At 49.8% G+C, this 23,398-nt stretch overlaps 2 protein-coding genes across 5 annotated transcripts in view; both read right to left on the reverse strand.

Annotated features, from left to right (window-relative positions):
• Positions 1–3,977: 3,977 nt before the first annotated feature.
• On the reverse strand, positions 3,978–21,055 carry LOC111150133 (Bardet-Biedl syndrome 1). The gene is made up of 17 exons (XM_022507510.1): positions 21,009–21,055; positions 20,589–20,665; positions 20,455–20,489; positions 17,739–18,011; positions 17,582–17,628; positions 17,401–17,439; positions 17,210–17,282; positions 15,248–15,379; positions 14,089–14,195; positions 12,642–12,762; positions 12,331–12,489; positions 10,945–11,014; positions 10,402–10,560; positions 7,761–7,894; positions 6,619–6,753; positions 5,854–5,940; positions 3,978–5,630 (listed from the first exon to the last, which is right to left on the reverse strand). The coding sequence occupies exons 1-17, from the start codon at positions 21,053–21,055 to the stop codon at positions 5,544–5,546; spliced, it is 1,782 nt and encodes a 593-aa protein (XP_022363218.1). The 3' UTR covers positions 3,978–5,543.
• Positions 21,056–21,756: 701 nt separating this feature from the next.
• The window catches only part of LOC111149678 (dipeptidyl peptidase 3), a 30,267-nt gene continuing 28,625 nt past the window's right edge, over positions 21,757–23,398 (reverse strand). For 3 of the 4 annotated variants that reach the window (XM_022506896.1, XM_022506897.1, XM_022506898.1), the window contains exon 18: positions 21,757–22,308. In XM_022506896.1, coding sequence (XP_022362604.1) covers positions 22,136–22,308 — 173 coding nt within the window. In that variant the 3' untranslated portion in view covers positions 21,757–22,135. The remainder of the gene's footprint in view (positions 22,309–23,398) is intronic. The other variant, XR_002640771.1, reaches the window with a different exon arrangement.

Consider the following 23,398-nt stretch of genomic DNA (forward strand, 5'->3'; position numbering starts at 1 on the left):
GATTGTTTTTGAGATTGGGTCAACAGTAAATTCCTCCAGAGGGGGAAATGTGTTTCTCAGTCACCTGATGACAAATCCTGCACCACTTTATTTATTTTTTAAAAGATTTTATTTATTTGACAGAGAGAGACAGTGAGAGAGAAAACACAAGCAGGGGGAGTGGGAGAGGAAGCAGGCTTCGAGCTGAGCAGGGAGCCTAATGCGAGGCTCGATCCAGGACCTCAGGATCACGACCCGAGCTGAAGGCAGACGCTTAACAACTGAGCCACCCAGACCCCCCTGCACCACTTTATACTAACTTTTCAGCTGTGGGTCTTTTGGACCACCCAGGTATTGTCAGTTTAGGTTGTAAACCTAGTCAGGCTGGCTTATGGGCAAAAATTCTCAGAAGAGGTTTTTCTCCTGCTTCTACCTCTCATTAAACTTAGAGATAGGCATGAGATGAGATTTGATGATGATATAGAAATCTGATGAGATTTCCAAGAACCAGCTTTTAGTTTTGATTTTCTCTACTAATTTCCCATTTTCAACTTTATTGATTTCTGCTCTAATTATTTTTTCTTTTCTTTCCTCCTGCTTACTTTGGACTTATTTTGCTCTTTTCTTATTTCCTAAGGTGGAAAGTTAAGTTATTGATCTTAGATCTTTCTTCTTTTTTAAAACATGCGTTCAGTGCTGTACATTTCCCTTTAAGCACTGCTTTTGCTGAGTCCCACAAATTTGGTAACTTGTGTTTTCATTTTCATTCAGTTCAAAAGATCTTTAAATTTTTCTTGAGATCTCTTCTTTCATTCATGTGTTATGTAGAAGTTTGTTGTTTCATTTCCAAGTATTTGGGGATTTTCCAGCTATCCTTCTGTTAGTGATTTCTGGTTTAATTACATCTTGACCTGAGAGCAATGTATTCTTTTGATTATTTTAAATTGGTTAAGGCATATTTTATAGACCAGAATGTGGTCTGTTCTGGTTATTGTTCCATGTGAGCTTGAGAAAAAAAATGTGTATTCTGTTGTTATTGAAGTAACTCCCTAGAAGTCAGTTGTTGACTGATGGTTTGCTGGGCTCAACTAATGTCTTTGAAGAGATAATATAGATAAAGATTGAACAGAGAACAGAAAGAGTTGAAAATTAAAATAATGGAATCTTAAAAACAGTTCCAGAGAAGAGCAGAAAGATAAAAATCCCTCAGACAGAAAGACAATGTGAGAACAGAGAGAATTAAAATAGATGATCAATCCTGTTCACTCTGGAATTAACCATTTATCAGGTGCTGGGTTTAATGAGAATTCCAGAGTGAACAGAGACAATGGGAAGAAATCATCAAGAAAACAAAAGTTTGTAGAAGTGAAGGATATACATCTCCACCCTACAGCACAACACATAATGACACACAGTACGGCACGTCCTGACATTTCAGAACCTCAGAGAAAGAGAAGGTCAGGAGTAAAAATGGTATGAAACTTCTCAACAGCATTACCAGAAATCTGAACACAAGGAAATAACTGCCTTAAAAATGATTTTTTAAAAAGATTTTTGTTTATTTATTTGACAGACAGAGATCACAAGTAGGCAGAGATGCAGGTAGAGAGAGAGAAGGGGAGGCAGGCTCCCTGCTGAGCACAGAGCCTGATGTGGGGCTTGATTCCAGGATCCTGAGATCATGACCTGAGCCGAAGGCAGAGGCTTTAACCCACTGAGCCACCCAGGCGCCCCAAAAATGATTTTCTTGTGTGAAATTATTTTCAACTTCTAATTTTATGACCTGCTATCACACATGGATGAATGGAATAAAGATTTTTTTAGACCATGTTTTAAAAATTTTAAGTCTAGTGACTTTTTAGAGAAGGTACTTGTGGATATGCTTCACCAAACGAGGGGTAAAAGAACTATGAAAGATGAAGACACGGGGTCTGGGAACTAGAGCATCTAGTCAGGAGAAATGCTCTGCAGCAGTTTTAGGGAGCAAACAGTTCTCACTGAGGCAGGGGATGAAAGAAAGTGTCCAGAAAAAAAGAACTGTTAGACTGGATGGGGGAAGAATGAACAATTGGTATATACAGAAAAGGAAGCAAAGGAAAGAAAAAGAAAAAGGCAATTGTTAACTCCATGAAAAATTCAAAAGTAATTTAATTATATCCCAATTTTTGACTCTACATTGAATAACTTTCACATAATAATATAAATAGCAATTTAAACAGTGAGTATTAATTTACCTAAAAATTGGGGCAAGAAGGGAGCAAGGTCCTGTCACAAGGGAGCTAAAGGCTCATCTGTTACAAGAGAGCCAACAGACAGTGTCTAGAATGAGAAATCAAGCAAGAGTAGTATAAGCAAATATATATATATATATATATATATATATATATATATATTTAAATTTCTCATTTTTTTCTTAGAACAAGAGCAGGGGGCAGAGTAGGAATAGAGGGAGAGAGAGAATCTTTTTTTTTTTTTTTTTTAAGGATTTTATTAGAGAGAGTGAGTGAGTGAAAGAGCTCAAGCAGGGGGAGGAACAAAGGGAGAGGGAGAAGCAGACTCCCTGATGAGCAGGCAGCCCGATGTAGGGCTTGATCCCAGGACTCTAGAATCATGACCCAAGCTGAAGGCAGATGCTTAACCAACTGACCCACCCAGGCGCCTGGGAGAGAAAGAATCCTAAGCAGACTTCTTGCTCAGTGTGGAGCCCAACACAGGGCCCGATGTCCTGACCCTGAGATCGTGGCCTGAGTCAAAAATCAGAGCTGGATGCTTAACCAACTGTGCCACCCGGGTGCCCTGAAGCATATTTTTAAAAGATTTTATTTATTTATTTGACAGAGATCACAAGTAGGCAGAGAGGTAGGCAGAGACAGAGAGAGGCGGAAGCAGGCTCCCTGCTGAGCAGAGAGCCCGATGTGGGGCTTGATCCCAGGACCCAGGGATCATGACCTGAGCCGAAGGCAGAGGCTTTAACCCACTGAGCCACCCAGGCATCCCACTGAAGCCTATTTTTAAAATAAATAGCTAATGGGGTGCCTGGCTGGCTCAGTCAGTGGAGCACGTGACTCTTGAACTTGGGGTTGTGAATTCAAGCCTCATGTTGAGCTCAGAGAAATCACTGAAAAAAATAATAGCTAAGAGAACTGAAAATGACTGTAGCAAGGGAGCAGTCGTGGGTAATGGGCAGAGGCTATTTTCTTGTAAACTAACTCCATAGTGCTAAGTAGGTATGTTTTTAGAAAAATACGTTTTACAAAGATACCAACCCCCGTCATCCCCAAAGTCGACAGCCTCCTGAAGCTCTGACTAGTGAGGGCCCTGGGTGGCACGCACCGCCCTGGTTTCCTGTTGCTCCACTTGTCCACAGGGGCACAGTTCACACAGGTACGTCGTATCAAATCACACAGACTCTCAAGAGGCGCTGGGCTTTGGAAGTTTCTCCACTCTCCTCATCACGAAAGAGCTACGAACAGAACCCAGATCAGACTTTCTGTTCCAAGTTCACAAGTCATCCCTTGATTGGGGTAGGAGAGAGTCGACAGTCACGTCGCCCAGCACACAAACCCTGCGAAGAGCTAGCCCCGTCCCAGAGACGAGGGGCTCATCTCCTTCTAGGGCAGGTCTTTCCGACTCTGCTAAGCTCCCTCAGAAGTTCTTCGGGTGAAGCTGAAATCCCTCCGGCTACCAGTGACACTCCCCGCGCCTCCATTTCCGGGCAAACCGCCTGCTTGCTCCCAGCTAGAGACCCTTCGCCGCTCTGATCCATCTGACCCGTCTGATCCATCTGATCCAACTGATCCATCTGATCTAGGTCTGCGGCGGCCAGACTGTGCACAGAGGAGGGGGATGGGCTCTCTCTTTGGTCCAGACCTCACGCTTTCTCTTTTTTAAGTAGGCTCCACACCCAGCACGGACCCCAACGCAGGGACTGAACTCCCCACCCTGAGATCAAGAGTAAGTTGCTCAACTGACTGAGCCACCCACGCACCGCCCCTCCCCCACTTGCTTCTCTTAACCCGGTCCCAGAATGCATTCCTTGGAAGGGTTAGGGGGTGGGCTGTGAGCTGTGGGTGCCAATCCCTCACTGGTGTCCTGGACACGGAGGCCACTGCCTGGGCACAGCAGTTAGGTTGGGGCCCTTGGCATCAAGGGCCGGAGCTCCACAGTTACCCTGTCAAATATCTCCTTTCTGCAGTTGACTCATTTCCTCTAGAGGGGCTGCCCAACTCCCAGGATGCCAGAGCTGAATCTGCTCAAACTGCTCCTTCTACATGTGGGGAAAGCAGCCCGGAAGGGGTTGGTTCCTTCCCACACGCCTGAGATACCTACCACACGGGAGGCTGCTCCTGGTCAGACAGAGGAAGATCCAGGCCCTCAAGGGGCAGGGTCCTGGCTCACAAGTGGCTCGGGGTGGCCCTGGTAGCACCAGCCTTGCAGAGGGCTGAGAGGTGGGCCAGGCAGACCGGCCAGGGCTCCAGGAGGCCCTGAGGGCCAGGACTGTGGGTCTCTGGTTCTTGTGGTCTAAACATGTGCCTTCCCTCAAGGTTAAGCCGCACTCAGTGCCTCCAGTCCATGCCTTCCCAGCTCCGTTCTCTCACCCGACCACACTGCCCAGTGAACTTCCCACCGACATGACTGATCTGGGCTCCAGGGCACAGAAGAATCATCTGGGCTTCTGCCTCCCGTGCACCTCCCCAGGACCCCAGAAACGCCCGTGCACCCCAGCCCCACCTCTGCTCTAACTGAGCCTTCCTCTCCTGGGATGCCCTTTCTGGGCACAAACATCCAAATCAGGACAGCAGCTGTGTGGGCTCCAGAAGCCTGGTGGGGGCGGGAGTCACTAGCTCCCTGCACGGGCCCTCTATGCCCTCCTGCACCAGTTCCTCCCTTGGGTATCGTCACGGAGCATCACAGGCCCAAGACCTTGGTTGAGCCCAAATTTCAGGAAAGCCCCCTGTGAGGAGCCAGCCACTCCCTGGGCCCCCTGAATAGAAAGAGGAAGGTCCCTTGTTTAGCTCACAGGGAGAGATCGGAGCATGTGATTTGCCTGTAAGCCAAGCTAGGCGTCAGCCAAGCCTCTAGAACCCCAGGCAGCAACAGGGGGCTCAGTCTTGCTCAAGAAAAAGCCTCTGATTATCCCAGGTCAGGCCGTAGCCAATTCTGGCCTTGACCTGCAGCCACACGAGTAAATGTGTCTAAGGAAAGCAGCGAAGGAGAAGGCTGGGCCTATGCCCCTCCTCTCGCCTTTACCACTTCAGAGATCCTCCTTCAGACTTGGGTGTGATTTCTGGAGAAAAGTGGGGAGATGGAGGAGCAGCAGGCGTCCAGGGGGCAAATGCCTGGGATTTCCTGAGGGGAAGGAGCTGAGCCTCCTGGGTACTCACTGACCTGCTTCTACAGGTCACCCAACAGCCAGGTGGGGAGAAACGAGATACATGGGAGAAGGAAACTGTAGCCCCAACATTGGGGAATGGGCCTGGGGCCACTCGCTCTGTCCAGCTCGGTGCAAGGGGCTGTATCTTCCTGGTCCTGATTCCGCAGGGCTCTCAACACCAGTCCGGGGGTCAGGCGGCTGCCAGCCCCTCACTCACAGGCATGTTGATATGGGCACTCAGCAGGGGTGCGCTCTGGCCTTCTCGAAGCACCAGCACCTACAGAGCAAGTGCCCGTGGCAGGAGGGGCAGGCCCCTTGTCCTCCCTGCTCCCTGCAAACCCAAGCCTGGCCTGGTCTGTACTGGCCCCTGTCACAGGCGACCAGGGCTCTATTGAAGGGGACCGGGAGGCTGCAGATAGCCACCCTGACCCAGCAGCCACCCGGGGGCCTTGTCCACCTGGGTCTCACTGGCCCCCCATGTACTCTCACTGGCCACTCACCTTGATGATATCTGAGATGCCCTTGTCACTGAGACTCTCCACAAAGGTCTCCAGCGGGTAGCTGAGTCCTGGCACCAGCAAGGGGACCTGAGTTTGGCGACAAAGAGGTAAGGAGATCAGCCCTCGTGCCTGGACAGTGTTTGCCAGATTCCAGGGCGCTCTCACGCCTGCTACAGAAGCTGTGTTCGCTGTAGCCTGAATCTGGGGGGCAGCACGGGCAGGGCAGGCCCATTCACGGGGCATGGGGTTCAGGGAGGGGAGTAGACGCTTCAGGACCACACGGATGTCCAGGATTAAACCTAGACCTCTTGACTCTCAACCAAGTCCCAGAGTCTTTCTCGGGTTCTGGTCCTCCCAACTTAGGGTCCGATCTGGACCCGGCGGGAAAGCAGGCCCCTCACTGTGGAAGAAAGTCTCCTTGGGGCAGAAAGAAGCTCCCATTCCCACTGCAGGTGTGGCTGCAAGGCAGGATGGGCTCTGGGATCCCAGCACCAACGGGTTTCTGAGAGAGGCACAGGTGGGAGCCCGAGTCTAGCTGTTCTCCCAGAACCTTCTGTGTGGCTCCCCGAAACCTCTCTCAGGCGGGAAGAAAAGCAGCAGGGCATGTCTTGGGCATTCCCCCCAGAGATCTCTGCCTTGCCCCAGCCTGGTCTGCGGCTGCAGCCCCCGGCCAGCTCCCTCACCACCCATCTGTTTGGATCTGCGGGCACCTCCCCAGGCCCCAGCCCGGTCTTTCTCACTCCGTGTCTCAGTGAGGCCCAGTACCTTGAAGAAGGCCCGGGGCAGAGCATAGAGCACCTCGTTGTACAGGAAGCAGACCAGCAGCCCCAGGATGGGTCGGGCTGCTGACGTGTTCTGCAGGTGAAGTGTGAGCTTAAAGGTGGGGCCCAGGCCCTGAACCTGTGGAGAAGGTGGAGTGAGTGGAGAAAGCCCTTAGAACCGCAGCCCTGGGCGCTGAATCCCATGTGCCCTGCCCTCCAGCTTTCTCACCCGTGTCCTCGAGTCACCTTTTTCCAACTACTCTAACGCACTGTCCTGCCCTTCATCCAGGGCCCCTCGGAAGCCCAGGAGGCTGGCTCCTCTGTACAGGGACCAGCAAAGGCCCAGAGAGGGGAAAGGGCTTGGTGCAGGCCACTCAGTTGTCAGAGGCAGAGCTGGCCTGGGGACGGAAGCCCCAGCTCCCACCTGCGGCCTCACCACCATCCCTGCCCGTCTTCCCAGGCTGTCCCCACTGCCTGCTCTCGTCCTGTGGTGGCCACAATGACTTCTTTTTCCTCCCTCCTAGCCTCAGTTGCTCTGCAGCCTGTTTCCCCCTCCCCACCTACTTCCTTTAGGGAGAGAGAAATCGGAAACCCGGTTGGATCAGGCAGCACACCTCTGGGACCCACTGAGCCCTGGCCAGAGCCCAGATGACCTTGCGGTCACTTGTGTCCGAGTGCAGGGCTCCTCCTCCTGTGCCTGGGCCAGTCTCAGGACTTCCCCTCCCGGCACCAGGTAGTCCCGACACCTCAGGCTGCCCGCGGGTACTCGAATGAACCGCTTTGTTCCTCGTCGCCTGGCTGTGAGAGTCCCTCCAGTGCCGGGAAGAAATGTCCCTTGGTGGCTACTTGCGAAGCCTGGCCCAAATCTAGGGGCCTGTGTGAGGCACAGCATGGGCCAAAGGAGCTGAGGAGTCTGGCCCACTCTGTAGCCGCTGAGGAAGAGGCAGCATGGCAGAGAGGAGAGAGGGCGCCCGCTTGAAGGAAGATAGAGACTTGGTCTCTGGGCCTTCGGGGCTGAGACGTAGGCACAAGGCCTTGTGGGCTCTGAATTGGCTCTGGGGCTGAGGGGTTCCTACTCACCCTCGACCTTTGTCCCTCCAGCCCTGAGATGGCCTGACCACCCCCCCCCCCGGGGTGTTCACTCACCACAGCGTGTAGCTTGAGGGGCTCCCGGGCCGTCACGGACACAGGGTTCAGGCTGGACTCGAGGGCCTGCACATAGGCACGGGCAGTCCGGAGGCGCAGCAGGTAGAGGTCGGTCTGGAAGGCCCGGTGCATGGCTGAGGACAGGGACACAAAGGGCTGGTGCTAGAGGTCAGGAGGGTAGGAGGGAGCAGAGGTGGGGGAGAGGGGTCTCCCGCGTGGGCAGCCGCTCAGACATGCGAGACCCTGCTCTGCGCGGCAGGGAATGTGGGGAAAGGGAAGATGGAGGTGACATGGCCTGGCCTCCCAGTGACACAGGGCGCTGTGGGCCACACGTGGCTTCCTCCTTCCTGATTTCCGACCACCGCACTGCCCTCACGCACAATCCCAGTCTCCCGGACCGCCCCTGAGATTCTGCCGGAAGGGCTGGTGTCCCCTCGAGTCTTGCCCTCCATCCCCCTCCTCTGGGCAACCCTAACGTCCCACACCAACACCTCACACTCAGCACCGTGGAAACCCACCTCATCTCCTTTCCTCAGTCTCCACACCCCCCACCCACCGAGTCACCCAGGTCCTGCCCTCGAGGCTCGTCATTTGCCAAGGCCCGAGGCCTCTCCCTCAAAGCCATCCCCGGAGCCCGTGCTCCCTCTGTTCCCCCTGGGAATCTTCCAGACTTCGCATGCTGGTTTCCCAGGCTGATTCTGCTCCTTTCCTTGTGTGCGGGGCCTTCTGCTGCTCAGAAGTTTTCTGTCTTTATGGTAGCCCACCATTAATCTTTCCTTTCTCCTCTGGTACTTTTACAACTTATTTTAGTTTACCCAGAATGAATGTGTTTGGTTTGAAGTAGAGCTCTGTTTGGTTTTTCTAGAAGCAAGTTGTCCTGATCATGCTTTTTGGACAGTCTCGCCTCTCCCCACTATTCTAAAACAACACCTTTAACATATATGGACCTTCCACTCGGAGGAGGGTCCGTTTTTGGACTTTCTAGATGTGGCCTGGATCGGCGACAGTTCCCGTAGTCCTACCACCACTGCCAATTCCTACAGCCTCACAGATCATTCTCCTGACGGCCAGGTCCCCTCATTCTTTAATTCCCCCCTCCCCCTGCCAATTCTTAGATTTACTCTTAACATCAACTGGTCAGGGGCGTCTGGGTGGCTCAGAGGTTAAGCCTCAGCCTTCAGCTCAGGTCATGATCACAGGATCGAGCCCTGCATTGGGCTCTCTGCTCAGTGGGGAGCCTAATTCCCCGTCTCTCTCTCTGCCTGCCTCTCTGCCTACTTGTGATCTCTTTGGTCAAATAAATAATAAAAATAAAATTAAAAAAACAAAACAAAACAAAACCAACTGGTCAAGTCCTCAGAGTAAACCCTATTGGGATTTGCCCTGTAACATGGCTATGTTCCTAGATTAATTTTAGAAGCTATTAATTCATTAATGAACAGCTTTAGGCATTAGGTCCTGCTACCCTGAGCCTTGCGAAGTCTCATCATTGAAATATTCCGGTAGTCTTTTATGTCCTGGAGAGTTTTGTAACTTTCTTTCTTAGACTGCCATTTTCTTGTTAAGTTCATTTCTATGGGTTTTGTTGCTATTGTGAATGGAAACTCTGCATTATATTTTCTGACTGGTTACTGTTGGTATAGACCAAATTACTGATTTTTTTGGTATATTTTACATTTGGTTACCTTAGAGAACTTCCTAATTATTTCTCAAATGTTTCAAATGCTTCTCTTGGATTCTCCAGGCTGTAATAGCCTGCTAACTCTTTTATCCTCTAATTTCTCCCTTACAAGTGTAAGCAAGGTCCCTTTATGAGACAGAGCTGGCTGAGTTACTGTATTTTTCTGTTTGACATCCTTCCCAGCCCCCACTACCTAGAATTGACCAAATATCTTAGCTCTGCACTCCAGGCCCTTCGGAGCCTGCTCTGACCTGCCTTGCCAGCCTCTGCTCTGGTCACCTTCTGCTTCTGGTCGCCTTCCTGCACGTGCCTGGGACTACATGCAGACACTCCTTGGATCCAGGTAGCGTCCTGTGCCTGAATCGCTCTTACCCACCCCTTTCTGGTGGGTGGACTTGTAATCATTTCAGGGTGAAGTCCAACGTCCGCTCTCTCTGAAGCCTCTCCCAGGCTCCCAGGCCAACTTCCTCACTCTTGTGAGCCCCACCAGAGACCTCTTTGCAGAGACCTCTTCTATACCTGTCATGCAGCATGTAATTAGCAAGAGGGACGGAGCTCCTCAGGTCGGGCCTAGCCTATTTCAAGGCACCTGGCAGAACACTGGGCATAATCCCAGGTATTAGATGAATGGAAGAACGATGCTAGAGCAGGGAAAAACCGAACAGGAAAAGGAAGAACCCTGGTCCAGTTCCACTTCTCTCGTAAGAATTCCTGCATCTAGAAGCAACTGTTTTCTCCTCCGCATTGATAAGGCGCAAGCCCTCATCCCCGACATCTTCCACCTGGAGGGAGGTACTGCAGACAGGGTGTACCTCCTAGGCTCTCTCTGTGCTTCCAGAGACCTGGCTGGCTGCCCACGTCTCCCAAGGCTCAGGGTACCCAGGGTACCCAGGGTTCACCTGTTTCTTGCTGCTTCAAAGCCACGAAGAAGGAAGAGAAAAGACCTAGTCTGAGTCTCACCGGTGCCAGCCTCCCGCTCTCGCAGTGTCTGATCCACATAAAGCCGGGTCTTTCGGGGCACACTGAGTTTCATCGCCTGGGCTGGTGGGGGGCCCACCTCACCTCCTGCTTCCACAAACACCGCTGTACGCTTCAGGATCTTGATGATCAGGCCACCGCCTAGGGAAGTGGACACACAGGAACAGATCTGTCCTTCCTGGTCTGTCCTCCCCAAGCAATCTGCCTCAGATAGAGCCATTTCTGTCCATGTCTGTTTTCCTGCTGAGATTCTGGGTTTCTAGAAGGAATACAGTGTGTCTTAACAGTGTCTTACCATTCATTCATTCATTCATTCATTCATTCAGCAGTTACTTATGGACTGTGATGTTCCTGGCATTGTGCAGGCTCTGGGGAGACTGGGGGGAACTGGAGACACTGTGTCTGCAGGCCTTGCTTCCAAACCCAGGCCTGGCTGGGCGTCACAGCCACCTCTTCCTTCCCAGGATCTGGCTCATCACCTTGGCGCCTAACTCTAAAACCCCTGCCCGGCCTGAGTCTGCTCACCCCGTGTAGTCATGATGAGGGTGTTGTCTTCCCGCCCGTAGCGGCCGAAGCAAAGGCTGGTCACTGCGTCCTAGGATGGAGACACCAGCGTTTAGGGGGGAAAATAGCTTGGAGAGGAGAGCAAGACTGCGGTGGGGTGATAAGCCTGGGAGACCCCAGATATGATATAATAAAGAGATTTCAGGTAAGGCCTGGGGCAATGCGGCCTCCCAAATAAGTCTTGTATTTCTCACTGCCTTTCAACCTTACTGCCACAGCCACGGTTCCAGAATAAACGTCACCGGGCTTCTGGGGTCAGCTTTCTAATAGGCCCCCAGCCTAGTGTTTCTCCCCAGGCTGTCCTTCACATTGCTGCCTTTCAAAAACGCGATCATGTCTATTTTCTGCCAAAAAACTTCCAGTGGCTTTTATCTTTCCCGTTAGAACAATTCAAGGCTTTCCACATCTGACTCCAGCCTGCCTTTTCTGTTCTCCTCTACCACCCCCAAACCCCACCTCACCTGTCTCCCAACAGCCTGCGGTCCAAACCAGCTGCTTTCAAACTTGACACTGTGACGTAGGACACTTTATATATACCTATATGCAAGTTTCACATCTGATATACTCTGAGCTTTCTTTTTTCTGTTGCTGGTTGTGACCCATTAAGTGAGTTGAATAAGTCACAACTCAGTGTCTGAAAAACTCTGGTCCAAACTCATCAAGCCACCTGGATTCCTTCATCAAGAATACTTATGCCTCTCAGCCTTTGTTCATGCTGTTTCTGGTCTAGAAGTTTCTTCCTCCACGCACCCACTTGCCAAACCGTTTTGAGGCCCAGCAGAACTGTCACTTGCTCTGGGAAATGACTTGCGAGTTCCACCCCGTGCTTCCCCACCACCCCAGTCACCAGGCCCCCTGAGCTCTGTCAGTCCTCTGCTCGGCTTTAGTCTCGCTTGTATTTGAATTAGCTGTGACTCTGGTTGGCTGTCACCTTAGATTATAAATTCCCCGAAGGCAGGATTTAGACATCATTTTATCCCCAGAATAGAGTGAGTTATGCTTATGAGATGTTCAACAAATGTTTCTGAAAGACGTCAAGGGACACCTGGGTGGCTCTGTTGGTTAAGCATCTGCCTTTGGCTCAGGCCATCATCTTGGGGTCCTGAGATCGAGCCCCGTATTAGGGTCCCTGCTCAGTGGGGAGTCTGCTTCTCTCTCTCCCTCTGCCTGCCTCCCTCTGACCCCCGCCTCTGCTCATGCTCATGCTTTTTTTCTCTCCAATAAATAAATAAAATCTTAAAAAAAAATGCATAAAAAGTCAAGGCCATCAGGTGGAGAGGGATCAGGAGAGGCAGCTAAGATGTCCCAGAGGTGGGAATGGGGGGCAAAGAGGAGTGAGCAGCTCACCGGGGTGCGGATGACATTCAGCAGGGCCTTATCATGGTAAATGCGGACTTCTCCGTTGGCCAGCCCAGCCATGACGGCCTGCAGGCCCCGTGAGCACTGCTCTAGGAGGTTCATGGTTAGGATGGCTGCTGGCATCTGCACTGTCCACAGCTTCTTACCCTGGGAAGGAAGAGCTTCTTAACTTGGGGGGGTTCAGGGCATGGCGTGGAAAGAAGGGGTGGCTGGAGTTCCAGGGAAAGGGACGCCAGAAGGAATCTCTTGCTGAAGGGGAACCAGGGAGACACACGTGGACGGGGTGGGGAAAGCCACACCTTGTGGGTGAAGCCATGCAGGCTCTCTTGGGTGCTGCCGACCACCAGGACCTTGTGTACCCGGACGAGCCCCACAGGCTGGGCGCTCAGCTCGATGCAGTACTTGGGGCGCGTGGAGTCTCTGTGGGATAAAGACACACTCTCCAAGCCCCAGAGAAACCTCCTCTCCTTCCCTGGCAGACCCTCCTCTTTCTAAGCCTCACCAACTATCCCAGAAGGAACCTTGGCCCCAAAGGAGATGACCGTAGTATTATTTCCACCTTTACCACTTGGCCCCTGTGTGACCTTGGATAACATAAAGTGTGTTTTCTTTCCCCGTCTCCCTGCTGCCTTCATTGCAGTGATCTGTGTGAGAACCTGGCCTTGAACAGTTTGCCGTGAGTGTACCTTCGGCTAGACGAGGTGCTAGAGGAGGCAGTTCACCAACTCATCAGAAATGCGTGAGAAGTCTGCTCTGTGTAAATGCCCTGTTTTTGGTTTCCTGGCTTCTGAATCTTAGTTTCTCTTATCCAGAAAGAAGGGGTAATTCCAGCCAACCAATCACAGGCTATGGCTCCCCTTTCTTCATCACCAAGTCTGATGATCATATCCCATCTGAGAGCCTCCCTCTGGTCTCTGGGCCTCCTTCCAATCTACTCTCCACCCAGCAGAGCAATCTCTTAAAAATATAAATGGCTCGCGTCATTCTTCTGATTAAAACCCCATAATAGTTTTCCAAATTCTAAATCCTTACCATGTCCTAGCAGGGCCATGCACGAGTCAGACCTGGTCTCCGCACACCTCTTTCCACCCTCCTCCTTGCCCATCAAGCTTCAGGGGCACACACCAGTATCTTTCCCATCTTGAATTTGCTTAAGTTTTCTCCGCCTACAACACTTCTTCCCCACTTTTCGAACACTTGGCTCCTTCTTAACCTTCCACATTATCTCCGCAGACCGGTGCTCACCGATCATCCTGGCCCTGCTATTTCTTCCCACTGAGCTTGTATTTTTCCTCCAAAGCACGCAAGGACTACATTTATATCATTTAACAATACATCAATACATCCCTGATACCTTACATAATGCTTAATACATAGTGGGTGCTCAAAGATATTTCTGGAATTGGAAGACGAATGTTGTAAGGAGTATCAACCTAATGCGCAAAGACACGTTCCGTACCTATAAAGCCGGACGGCCACAGGAGGCTATTTTTACTTCTTCCCATCTCTGGCGGTACCTCTCATGCGTTATAGCGGCCCTGCCCAGTCTCTCACTTTGCCGGTCCCCATCACACAAGCCTCCAGATGGCCCCCTACGCACATGAGCTCAGCCTTCTCTGTCAAGTTCCCAGCTGGGGAGCTGCAGTGGAAAGAGCTTTTCCACTCCCGAATACCAGCTCCAAAGCCCCTAAAACCATCGGGGTTCTGAGATGCTCCTCTTGGCCCCAGAGACCACGATGCAGCTACCTTCTCAGGATATAGATGTTTCCGTTACGGCAGGCGGCGGCAAGCCGGAACTCCACATCGAATTGGCCAGAAACCTCCAGGAAGACAGGCACACTGGGTAGGCTCATCTGCAAAGGAGAGGCTCAAACATTCCAGTTTTCCTGGCACCCCTGTCCTTCCTCACCTTGAAATAACTCCTCTGAGTTGGTTCCTTGTCCAAATTCCCAAACTCCTCAGTCACCGTGGGTCAGTTTAAGCTTATTCAGTTTTTCTGGAGGGAAACTCGGCAACATGCAGCAGAAGCCTTCAAGTCTATCCCCTTTGATGAAACATTGCCACTTCTAGGAATGTATCCTAAAGAAGTAGTTAGATGAGGATGCACAGAAATCTTTAGGAAAAAAGGGGCGGGAGTGCCCAGGTGGCTCAATCATTAAGCGTCTGCCTTCAGCTCAAGTCATGATCCCAGGACTTGGGATTGAGCCCCATGTCAGACTCCCTGCTCAGCAGGGAGCCTGCTTCTCCCTCTCCCTCTGCCCCTCCTCCAGCTTGTTCTCTCTCTCTCACTTGCTCACCCTCTATCAAATAAATAAATACATTCTTTTAAAAATCTTTAAAAAATGGCTGGTTTGGTTTTATATATACATATGGACAGACATTGATGGGCTACCATTATGTGAAAAGGGCAGGTTATACGATCCCGTACCACTAAGTCATTTTTTTCTTTTAAAGATTTTATTTATTTATTTCACAGACAGAGATCACAAGTAGGCAGAGAGGCAGGCAGAGAGAGAGAGGGAAGCAGGCTATCCACGGAGCAGAGAGCCCGATGCGGGGCTCGATCCCAGGACCCTGGGATCATGACCTGAGCCGAAGGCAGAGGCTTTAACCCACTGAGCCACCCAGGCGCCCCCACTAAGTCATATTTGTAAAAAAATGTATTTATACGTTATAGATCTGTGTCGCAATATGAAATTTCTGGAAAGACATACCAATACTTTAATAGTAGATACTGTGGGTGGTGGTATTTTCTTGGACGTATATTTTTTTCTTTATGCTTATCTATATTTTATGTTTTCTACAACATGTATTACCAAGAACTGTGGGCAGAAGATGTGGGGGAACAGAGGGAGGGAACGCAGCCTAGGCCTCAGCTGTGCCCAGGGCCAGGCCCCACACTGACCTTGGTCAAAATGGTGAAGGCCTCTGGGTCCAGTACCAGGAGCTCCTTGTTCTCGGTGCCCAGCACCAGGCAGGACACAGCATCCTCGTCGGCCAGGTTCTTCTTTAAGGTGGTCATGGTGGTGATGACTGTCTGCAGGAGGACTTCAGGAGTCACCCAGGGGATCCCCAAACGCCATCCCCACAGACACCTCCAGAATACCAAAGGAGGGAAGAAAGAGGGCAAAGGAGGAGGAAGAGCACCAGAGATGGGATGGACGTTTCATGTGCAAAAGCGTTAATTGCAACAAATCTAATTTTCTAAAAAAGAGGCTTGTTTAAGTCAATTACAAATTTCCATGTGATCAAAAACCATGTAGTGACTTTAAAAATCACATTTTAGGGGTGCCTGGGTGACTCAGTGAGTTAAAGCCTCTGCCTTCGGCTCAGGTCATGATCCCAGGGTCCTGGGATCGAGCCCCACATCGGGCTCTCTGCTCTGTGGATAGCCTGCTTCCCTCTCTCTCTCTGCCTGCCTCTCTGACTACTTGTGATCTCTGTCTGTCAAATAAATAAATAAAATCTTTTAAAAAAATAAATAAAAAATAAAAGTAAAAATCACATTTTAAAGGAAGATTCAATGACAACCAGAACATTTCTAATGTACTAAGAGAGAAAAATAGGTAAAGCGTTATGTCAGTATAATCCTAGATTAGAAAATATCTGAATAAAAAACCATGCCGGAAGGCTAAACTCATAAATACAAAAACTGGTTATCTCTGGACAATGAAATCACAGGTGATGTTTAATTCTTCATTGTGCCTTTCTAGAATTTCTACAGCGTGCACATGTTCCTTTTGTGATTGTGATTGGAGAAAAAACCAAAAGAGAAGAGGATGGTCCATTTTTTAGGAATTTCTCCTACGAAAATAATCTAGCAGGACCAAAATACCTCTTTTGTAAGATAAAACTGCTCATTGTGTGATTATCTTTAAGATTAAAAGAGAGGAATCATTCTAATGCCTGGTGGAAAGAGAAAGGTTATAGAAATGTGGATAGTAATGGCGCCCAAATATATAATCATGACATATGTATCTTGGAAAGATTTCTTCCCTCCCCCAAACTGCATCTTTTAAGCAATAATTAATTTACTTCATGATTTTGTAAGTGCTCAAAGATATTGGTAACTGTGGCTCCGAGCTGCTGGTTGGCAGGAGAGAACAGCGTTGGTCTAAGGCTAGCCAAAAACTAACGCATGCATTGGTCCATGTGTTTGGTTTGAGTGGCTTCTACAGAAGGGGAGGGTTCCCATGAGGCTTTCTGAACCACAGAGAGCAGCTCTGGGACTGGACTGAGGGTCAGCCCCTAGGTCAGTAACCACCAGACTTTCATGAACACGTTCACCAATAAAACCATTAAAATCATAACTAAGAAAAACATGAAGTGAATAAAAGGGATACATTTCTTATCCAGTATACATGAATAGTTCCATAAACTATGAATGGAATAATTAATAATCAATGAAATAATTAAGGGGCCATTAAGAATAGAGTTCTTAAAGACTATTTAAATGCTCAAGATACACTGTTATGTACTCAAGGGAAGCAAATTATAAAGCATATTTATGAAGAAAATGTACCCAAATAGTAAGAACGAGGACCTCTGGGTGGTGAGATTATAGTCATTTATACTTCTCCTTTATACTTCTCTTTATTCGCTTATGAGAACATATTACCTTTACTCTTAAGACAAGAGACGTTATGTAAAGTTATGTAACTATATATCAATTCAAAGCTGTCACCGTCAACAGGACATGGAGAAGGCTCCGCAGCTTTGTGACCGTATACGTGTGCCACAGGCTGGAAAGGAAACTGCAGAGTGAACTGAGTCGGGTTTGGTTGCAGAAGCTACCACTGATGTTACATTGTCTTTTAAAAACTGTCCATATTTTTTTAGAGGGAAATCAAGAGAGAAGGGACGTTACCTGCCGCTTAATGGACTTGGACTTGTGCTGGCTCACAAATGCCTCCATTTCACTCAGCTCCAGCTGTAAAAACCTGTGCGCACAGAGAACTGGCAGGTGCATGGCCTGGGCTACTTCCCTCCACAGGCCACTCCTTAGCCACCTTCTCCCCCCGTGGCTTCGGGAGGCCCGACCCTCCACAGGGCCCTTACCTGAGGGACTGTACAGACAAAGGCACCTCTGCCTTCTCCCTGAAAGGAAAGGGGCAAACATGGCAGATTTAGTGGAGAAACAGGACCCTGGGGATCAGACGGAGAGCACTGGGATGAAGGAGAGGGTCTGGGGGACTGCGGGAGGGGTGGGAGGCATATGAAGGGGTAAGTGGGCTCTCACCGGATGCCTTCCAGCATCTCCTTCAGGGTCAAGGGGTCAATCCGGTCCTACAACAGCAAGGAAGAAAGGTAAGCCTGTGAGCTCCAGAGTCAGGCAGGGAATGAGGACTCAGTGGCCGCATTTTTGCCTTCTTATTCCTACCCCTGACATCACTTACCTCCTTGGCCTGGTTCCAAAGATCTTGCTCCAGGGGGTTTGGAGGCAACTGGGGCAGGCTGAACTTGAAGTAGGGCCTAAGATTCTTATATACATACACACAAGGGCCTGAGGCGAGTGCTAGAGCTGGCGTCCGGGGCTCGTGTTGCTCCATGAGGAAGGTGGCGGCCGCAGCTGGCAGTGCAGGTAAAGGACTTTCAGTCAGCACTGTGGGTCCCTTGAGCACCTTCAGGCGGGGATGCTGCCCACCGGGGCCAAGGTCCCCCACCACCAGCTGTAGAAAGAGGCTGGCTTATTCCAGACTCAAGATCTAAAGACCCCTCCACTGACTCCTTTCTCAGGCTTAGACTTATTTTATTTTATTTTATTTATTTCTTAGATTTAAAAAATTTTTTCGGGCTTAGCCTTTTTACTGGCGCACATTCATTCACTCACACACCAGTGCGCCAAGTCGGGGGCAAGGAGATTTTGTAATAAGGCTTGCAAGACGTGTGACCTTGGAAAAGCTGATTAAACTCTCTAAGCCTCAGTCTTCCCACCCGCAAGAGGGGACTATCTACCTCATGACGCTTGCAGTGAAAATCAAATGAGGTAATGAATTACGGAACCTGGTGAATGCTAGTGAGGAGTGGGTGGCAGATGATGCTTTCATTATTCATTCAGCAAACATTTCTTCAGAGTCTGCTCCACGCCAGGCACTATTCTGGACAGTGGAGGGTGGCTGAAGTCAGTGGGGTGCTGGAAACTCCTATCTGGGCCTCTGAGGCCTGGTTTCCAGATGGGAACTGAGCTAAGGAAACACAAGCACGCACGCAGCGTACGATGTGCTCTGTGGACAGACAGGAGACTCAAGCTCCTCGGTCCCTCTTTTCCACCCTCTAATCTATCATCCAAGCTACTGTGGCTGCCACACAAGCTCATTCTCTCAAGTGAGGCTTTCAAGGCCTCTTTGATCTGGGAAGGTGATGGAAAAGAAGCTGGAAACCAGATCCCAGAGCTGGGACCAGACTCTAGGTTTGTCTGAATCCCAACCAGTGGTCTTAACTCCTATTTTATACTGGTTTTCACTTTCCAACTCCAAATTTACTCTTTCCAAATATGCTACAGATTTCTAAGCCTCTGTGCCTCCACCTGTACTGTTCCTCTGACTGGAATGCTTTCCCCCTCCTTCCCTCCATACCTTCTTCATACATTTCACTCATTCTTCAATACCCAGTTCACTTATCACTGCCCCCTGTTACCTCCAGATAGATCTCACCATTCTCTCCCTGCTGCTCCCATCCTTTCCATATTTTTGATTTCAGCATCCACTCGTTTACTCCACAAATATTTACTGAGTACCTAATGTGTGCCAGGCACTAGGGCAGATGCTTGGAATCAACAAACTAACCATTAAAAAAGTGATTACACAAAAGCAGCTTATGTTTCATGCTAGTTATTGAGGCTGCGATTTCTCTACCTTTCAGTGCTATAAACCCAGGGCCAAGCAATCAGTCATTATGATTGTCATGATATTGACCAATCAGTCAATATCATGGGCAAACTGAGGCCAGTGTCATATCTCCTCCCGACAGTGTACTGATTCATTTCCTAGTTTAGTGTCGGTACAATGTGTGACACACTATTGGGGTTCACTGGACGCTTGCCAAATTGCAGAATGCTTTACGGACCGGAATTTGGAGGCAAAAGTCCACCGAATTCTACTGTACCCGCCGTGAAGGATGTGATTCCAGAGCTATCTTCTAACGGCCCAAATAGCATGCCCACTGTGGGTTCACTGCCCACCGCTGAGCAACAGTGGAATAAACACATGACTGGGAATGTGACAGGCCCAGGTCTGCCACTTTTTACAAATTTGCTAAGTTTACTCATCCTCTCTGAATCCATTTTCCCATTAACAAGTTGAGAACAAGTAATATCTACGTGTGGGAAAATGCTCAAAGAGGGTCTAGCCCAGAAAGGGATACTAAAATAGGTTAACTACCTTTCTGTAAGCCCAAAATATTTCACAATCTTTAAAAAAAAACCTGTATCTTTAATTTTTTAATTAATTAACATTTCATTTATTAACAAGTAGGCAGAGAGGCAGGCGGAGAGAGAGGGGGAAGCAGGCTCCCCACCGAGCAGACAGGACCCTGGGATCATGACCCGAGCCGAAGGCAGAGGCTTAACCCACTGAGCCACCCAGGCACCCCTATCTTTATGTTTTAAATTAAACTTAAAATTCGACCTTTTTATTATGGAAGGATTCAGACATATACGAAAGCAGAGAGACTCATGTAATGAACCTCCAAATATTCAGCATCCAGCTTCACCAATTATCAGCTCATGGCTAATCTTAAAATCTATGCCCTTTCAATAAACATAAAACTCCCACTTTCCTCTCTTCTCCTTTCTCGCCAGATTCCAATGCCACACCCCCAACCAAGGGATGTGCCCTTCCAGCAAAGAATTACAAGTCAACAAAATTAAGAGGCTTTGTCTTAGTAGAATCCCCAACAGCATTTTGTTCTGCTTTCCTTTGTGCAGTCCACTATGAAATCAACAGGTTCTCTTGACTATCCACATAAAAATAACACTGGACACTAAATGTACTTTTTCAGCGTACACATGGGTTCCAGATTATGCTGAACTCTTCTGGAGCCATCAGGAAATGTCAGTTCTCACGCTCTCCCACGCCCCAGTTCTTTTTCTGCTGGGGTCAGGTGCTTGCTTACCTTGTACTCCCCATCCCCGTGCAAATCTGCCAGCGCTGGAAAACACAAAAGGACCGTAAGCCAGAGTTTCCCAATCCTTGAGACTTCGCTACAGAGCCGTTACTCCGCTCCATCTCCTGGTCCCAGAGACTCACCCAAGCAGGCGGAAAAGGTATGGATGTTGGCCATGGGGTCGTAGTGTGCGTCCAGCCATTTCGAACTTGCCTCATTGCTGCGAGAGGAGGGGAAAGAGGTGGCGGCTGAGTCCCAAGGGAGGGGAAAAAACACTTTGCGGGATCTAGTCTCTGAGCGTGACGTGTGCAGGGGGCTCTGAAATGGGGGTGCAGACGCCTGGGGCCAAGTCCAGGCTCCTCCAGAGACTCACTGAGTGACCTCGAGTCACTCGCACAAGCCCATTCATTCACTCCTCGGGGCTCAGTTTCCCTATTTGTTCCCTAAGATCCCTTCAATGACTGCCAGAGCTTTTCGAGAAGCGAAGGAGACCAGATCCCGGGGTCCAAGCCCCCCCTCTTTACATCTGTAGGAAAGACGGCCTCGAGGACCCCGGCCTTCACCTCTCAGCTCGGCCGCTGTCGGAATCCGACGAAGACGCAGCCGCCATCTTTGCAGGCGTCGCCTTGGTAACAGGCTCCGGCCAGCCACCGCGCAACGCCCAAAAGCGCCCGGGCTCTGGGAAGCGCGCTGGGAAGAGCACGTACAAAGGTTCCGGGCGCTCGGCTTTCCTGCCCAGAGCTGAGAGGCCACCAGGCAGGCAGGGAATGACGGCCTCTTAGCTGGTTTACCCTGCTGAGGCGCAATCCCTCATCCCAGATCGTATGGTTTCTCTTTGCTCCTTCCCAGCTGGAACCGCTGGGCCCTGCAATCTCTGGATTATTGGCAGGACCCTCTCGCCTTGAAGCAGCCCTTCTAGTGTCCCTGAAAAGTGAAACAAATCTCACACCCCTTTGTCCTCAGGGTTAACCTGGCTGTAAAGGGAGTATGACCTTTCTTCCCATCTTATTCTACAGGTCTGGGTTCAGAGAAACAGAGCACAGGGTTGAGAGATTAAATCCTAGGACGGACTGAAATTGAGAGTTTCCAGCGTTAGGGTTCCTGGAATATTTTTAAATACAGGATACACCACAAAGGAGGACTGTAAAAATTGTGCCACGTTCCTCCTTGTGCCTGTGTCTCATCCTTTAGAGGTGATATCAAAATCCTGTTGTAGAGGGGCCCTAAAACTGACCTTCCCCAGGCTTTGATCCCTTTACCCTGCTGGGAGCAAAAGAGAAGTGAGGCAAGGATTCACACAAATTGCAAAGATGGTGGTTGTTTCTTGTGTTTATTTTCTGGATATAAAAGCAACACATGAAGAGCACTGGATTGGGAGGCATTTTGAGTCCTGTAGCATCTAGACAGGTCGCTTCTCGGAATTTCCATTCCCTCATCTGGGAAGCAGGGTAAGGAGCTGGGTGGGCCTTGCCCACTCTACCAAGGGCAGTGCAGATCAAATGAAACAACACAGGAGAAGCACTCGGGAAACTGGAAAGTGCCGACAAATGGAAGGGGTTAGTGTCACCACCCTCGGCTGAGGTAGCACCAAGGTCCAAGCTCCAGCTCCTCCCCCAGCATACCCAGGAAAGGAGGGGCTACTTGTGGCCCTGATTTGATGGAGTTGGGGGAGTTGCTGCATAAATCTGTCTCAAGCCTGGCCAGATGGGGCCTCACTGGGGAACCTCCAGAAGCGGGCATCGGCTGTGGCCAGCTGGGTGAGGACCTCCTCCAACTCGGGCCCATCCTCCAGGAAGCGCTCAGAGAAGGATCGGATGAGGCCAGCAGCCGAGGCCTCATACTCGAGAAGCTGCACTTCTGAACCTGCAGAGACGGAGAAAAGGCAGCAGGAAAAGGTCTTAATAGGAAGCAGATAATCACAATCATAACCCTAGGAGCAGGTGGTTTTTCCTGACCTCTTACCCTGTGCCAAAAAGTGCTCAGTGTTTTATTATCTTATTTAATCCTTGCAATAACCCTAGGAAGAAGGAAGCATTAAAGGGGGAGTATTCAATGAATTGTTACATTCATTCGCTCATTCATTCACTTAATAAGTATATACTCTGGTGTCATGTAAGGTTAGACAGACGGTCCTTGGCCTCCGGGAGCTTACAGTCCGACAATTGTTTTATCTCTGTCTACTGTGGGACCTTGGGCAAGTTTCACAACTCACTAAGCCTCATTTTCCTCACCTGTAAAGTAGGGGTGAACACAATACCTCCTCTCTCAAGAAGCTACCGTGATTGGGTACAGTAATGCCTTGAGTGAACGCTCGAGCACTAGCTACCACTAGCAACATTCTCTCGAGCACCCAGCGGAGCCAAAAGGGTACCCACTGAACTCATGGGCTGTTCCAAAGGTCGCCTGAATGCTCATGGGAAGCATTTCCCTCCAACATGGTTCCACTACTCCACCCACTCACAGGCCCTGCTGTGCTTCGTGGCCCTGTGGGGTATACGTAGCTAAGAGCACAGCTTTTGGGTTCAGACGGCACACGTTCAAATCCTGGCGAATGCATGGCCGCTCAGTGTCTCAGTTTCCAACTGAAAAATGGGGGCAATAACTTCCTCCTGGGGTCGATGAGTTCATCCATCCAAAGTTTTACCCAGTGACAAGCACACAGACGTCCTCGAAATTCCTTGTCATCACCACCATCATCATCCCCATACCTGTGAAAACGCTACCTGCTCTACAGGCTTAGTTTAACCACTTCCTCACCAGAACCTTCCCTGATTCCCTCAAAGGTGAATGGGATCTTCCCTTCTCTAAGTGTTCAGACCACTGTTTGGGCCTCTTGGGTGCTTACCAACACTCCCTGGGTGTAATCATTTCTCTTCGGGTCTCATTCCTAATGGACTATGGACTACTTGAGGCAAGGGCCTGGGTCTGATTCACGTGTCCATACCCAAGGGCC

The sequence above is a fragment of the Enhydra lutris genome, unplaced genomic scaffold, assembly GCF_002288905.1.
Source record: "Enhydra lutris kenyoni isolate GAN:26980312 unplaced genomic scaffold, ASM228890v2 scaffoldscaffold22, whole genome shotgun sequence".
Lineage (NCBI taxonomy): Eukaryota > Metazoa > Chordata > Mammalia > Carnivora > Mustelidae > Enhydra > Enhydra lutris.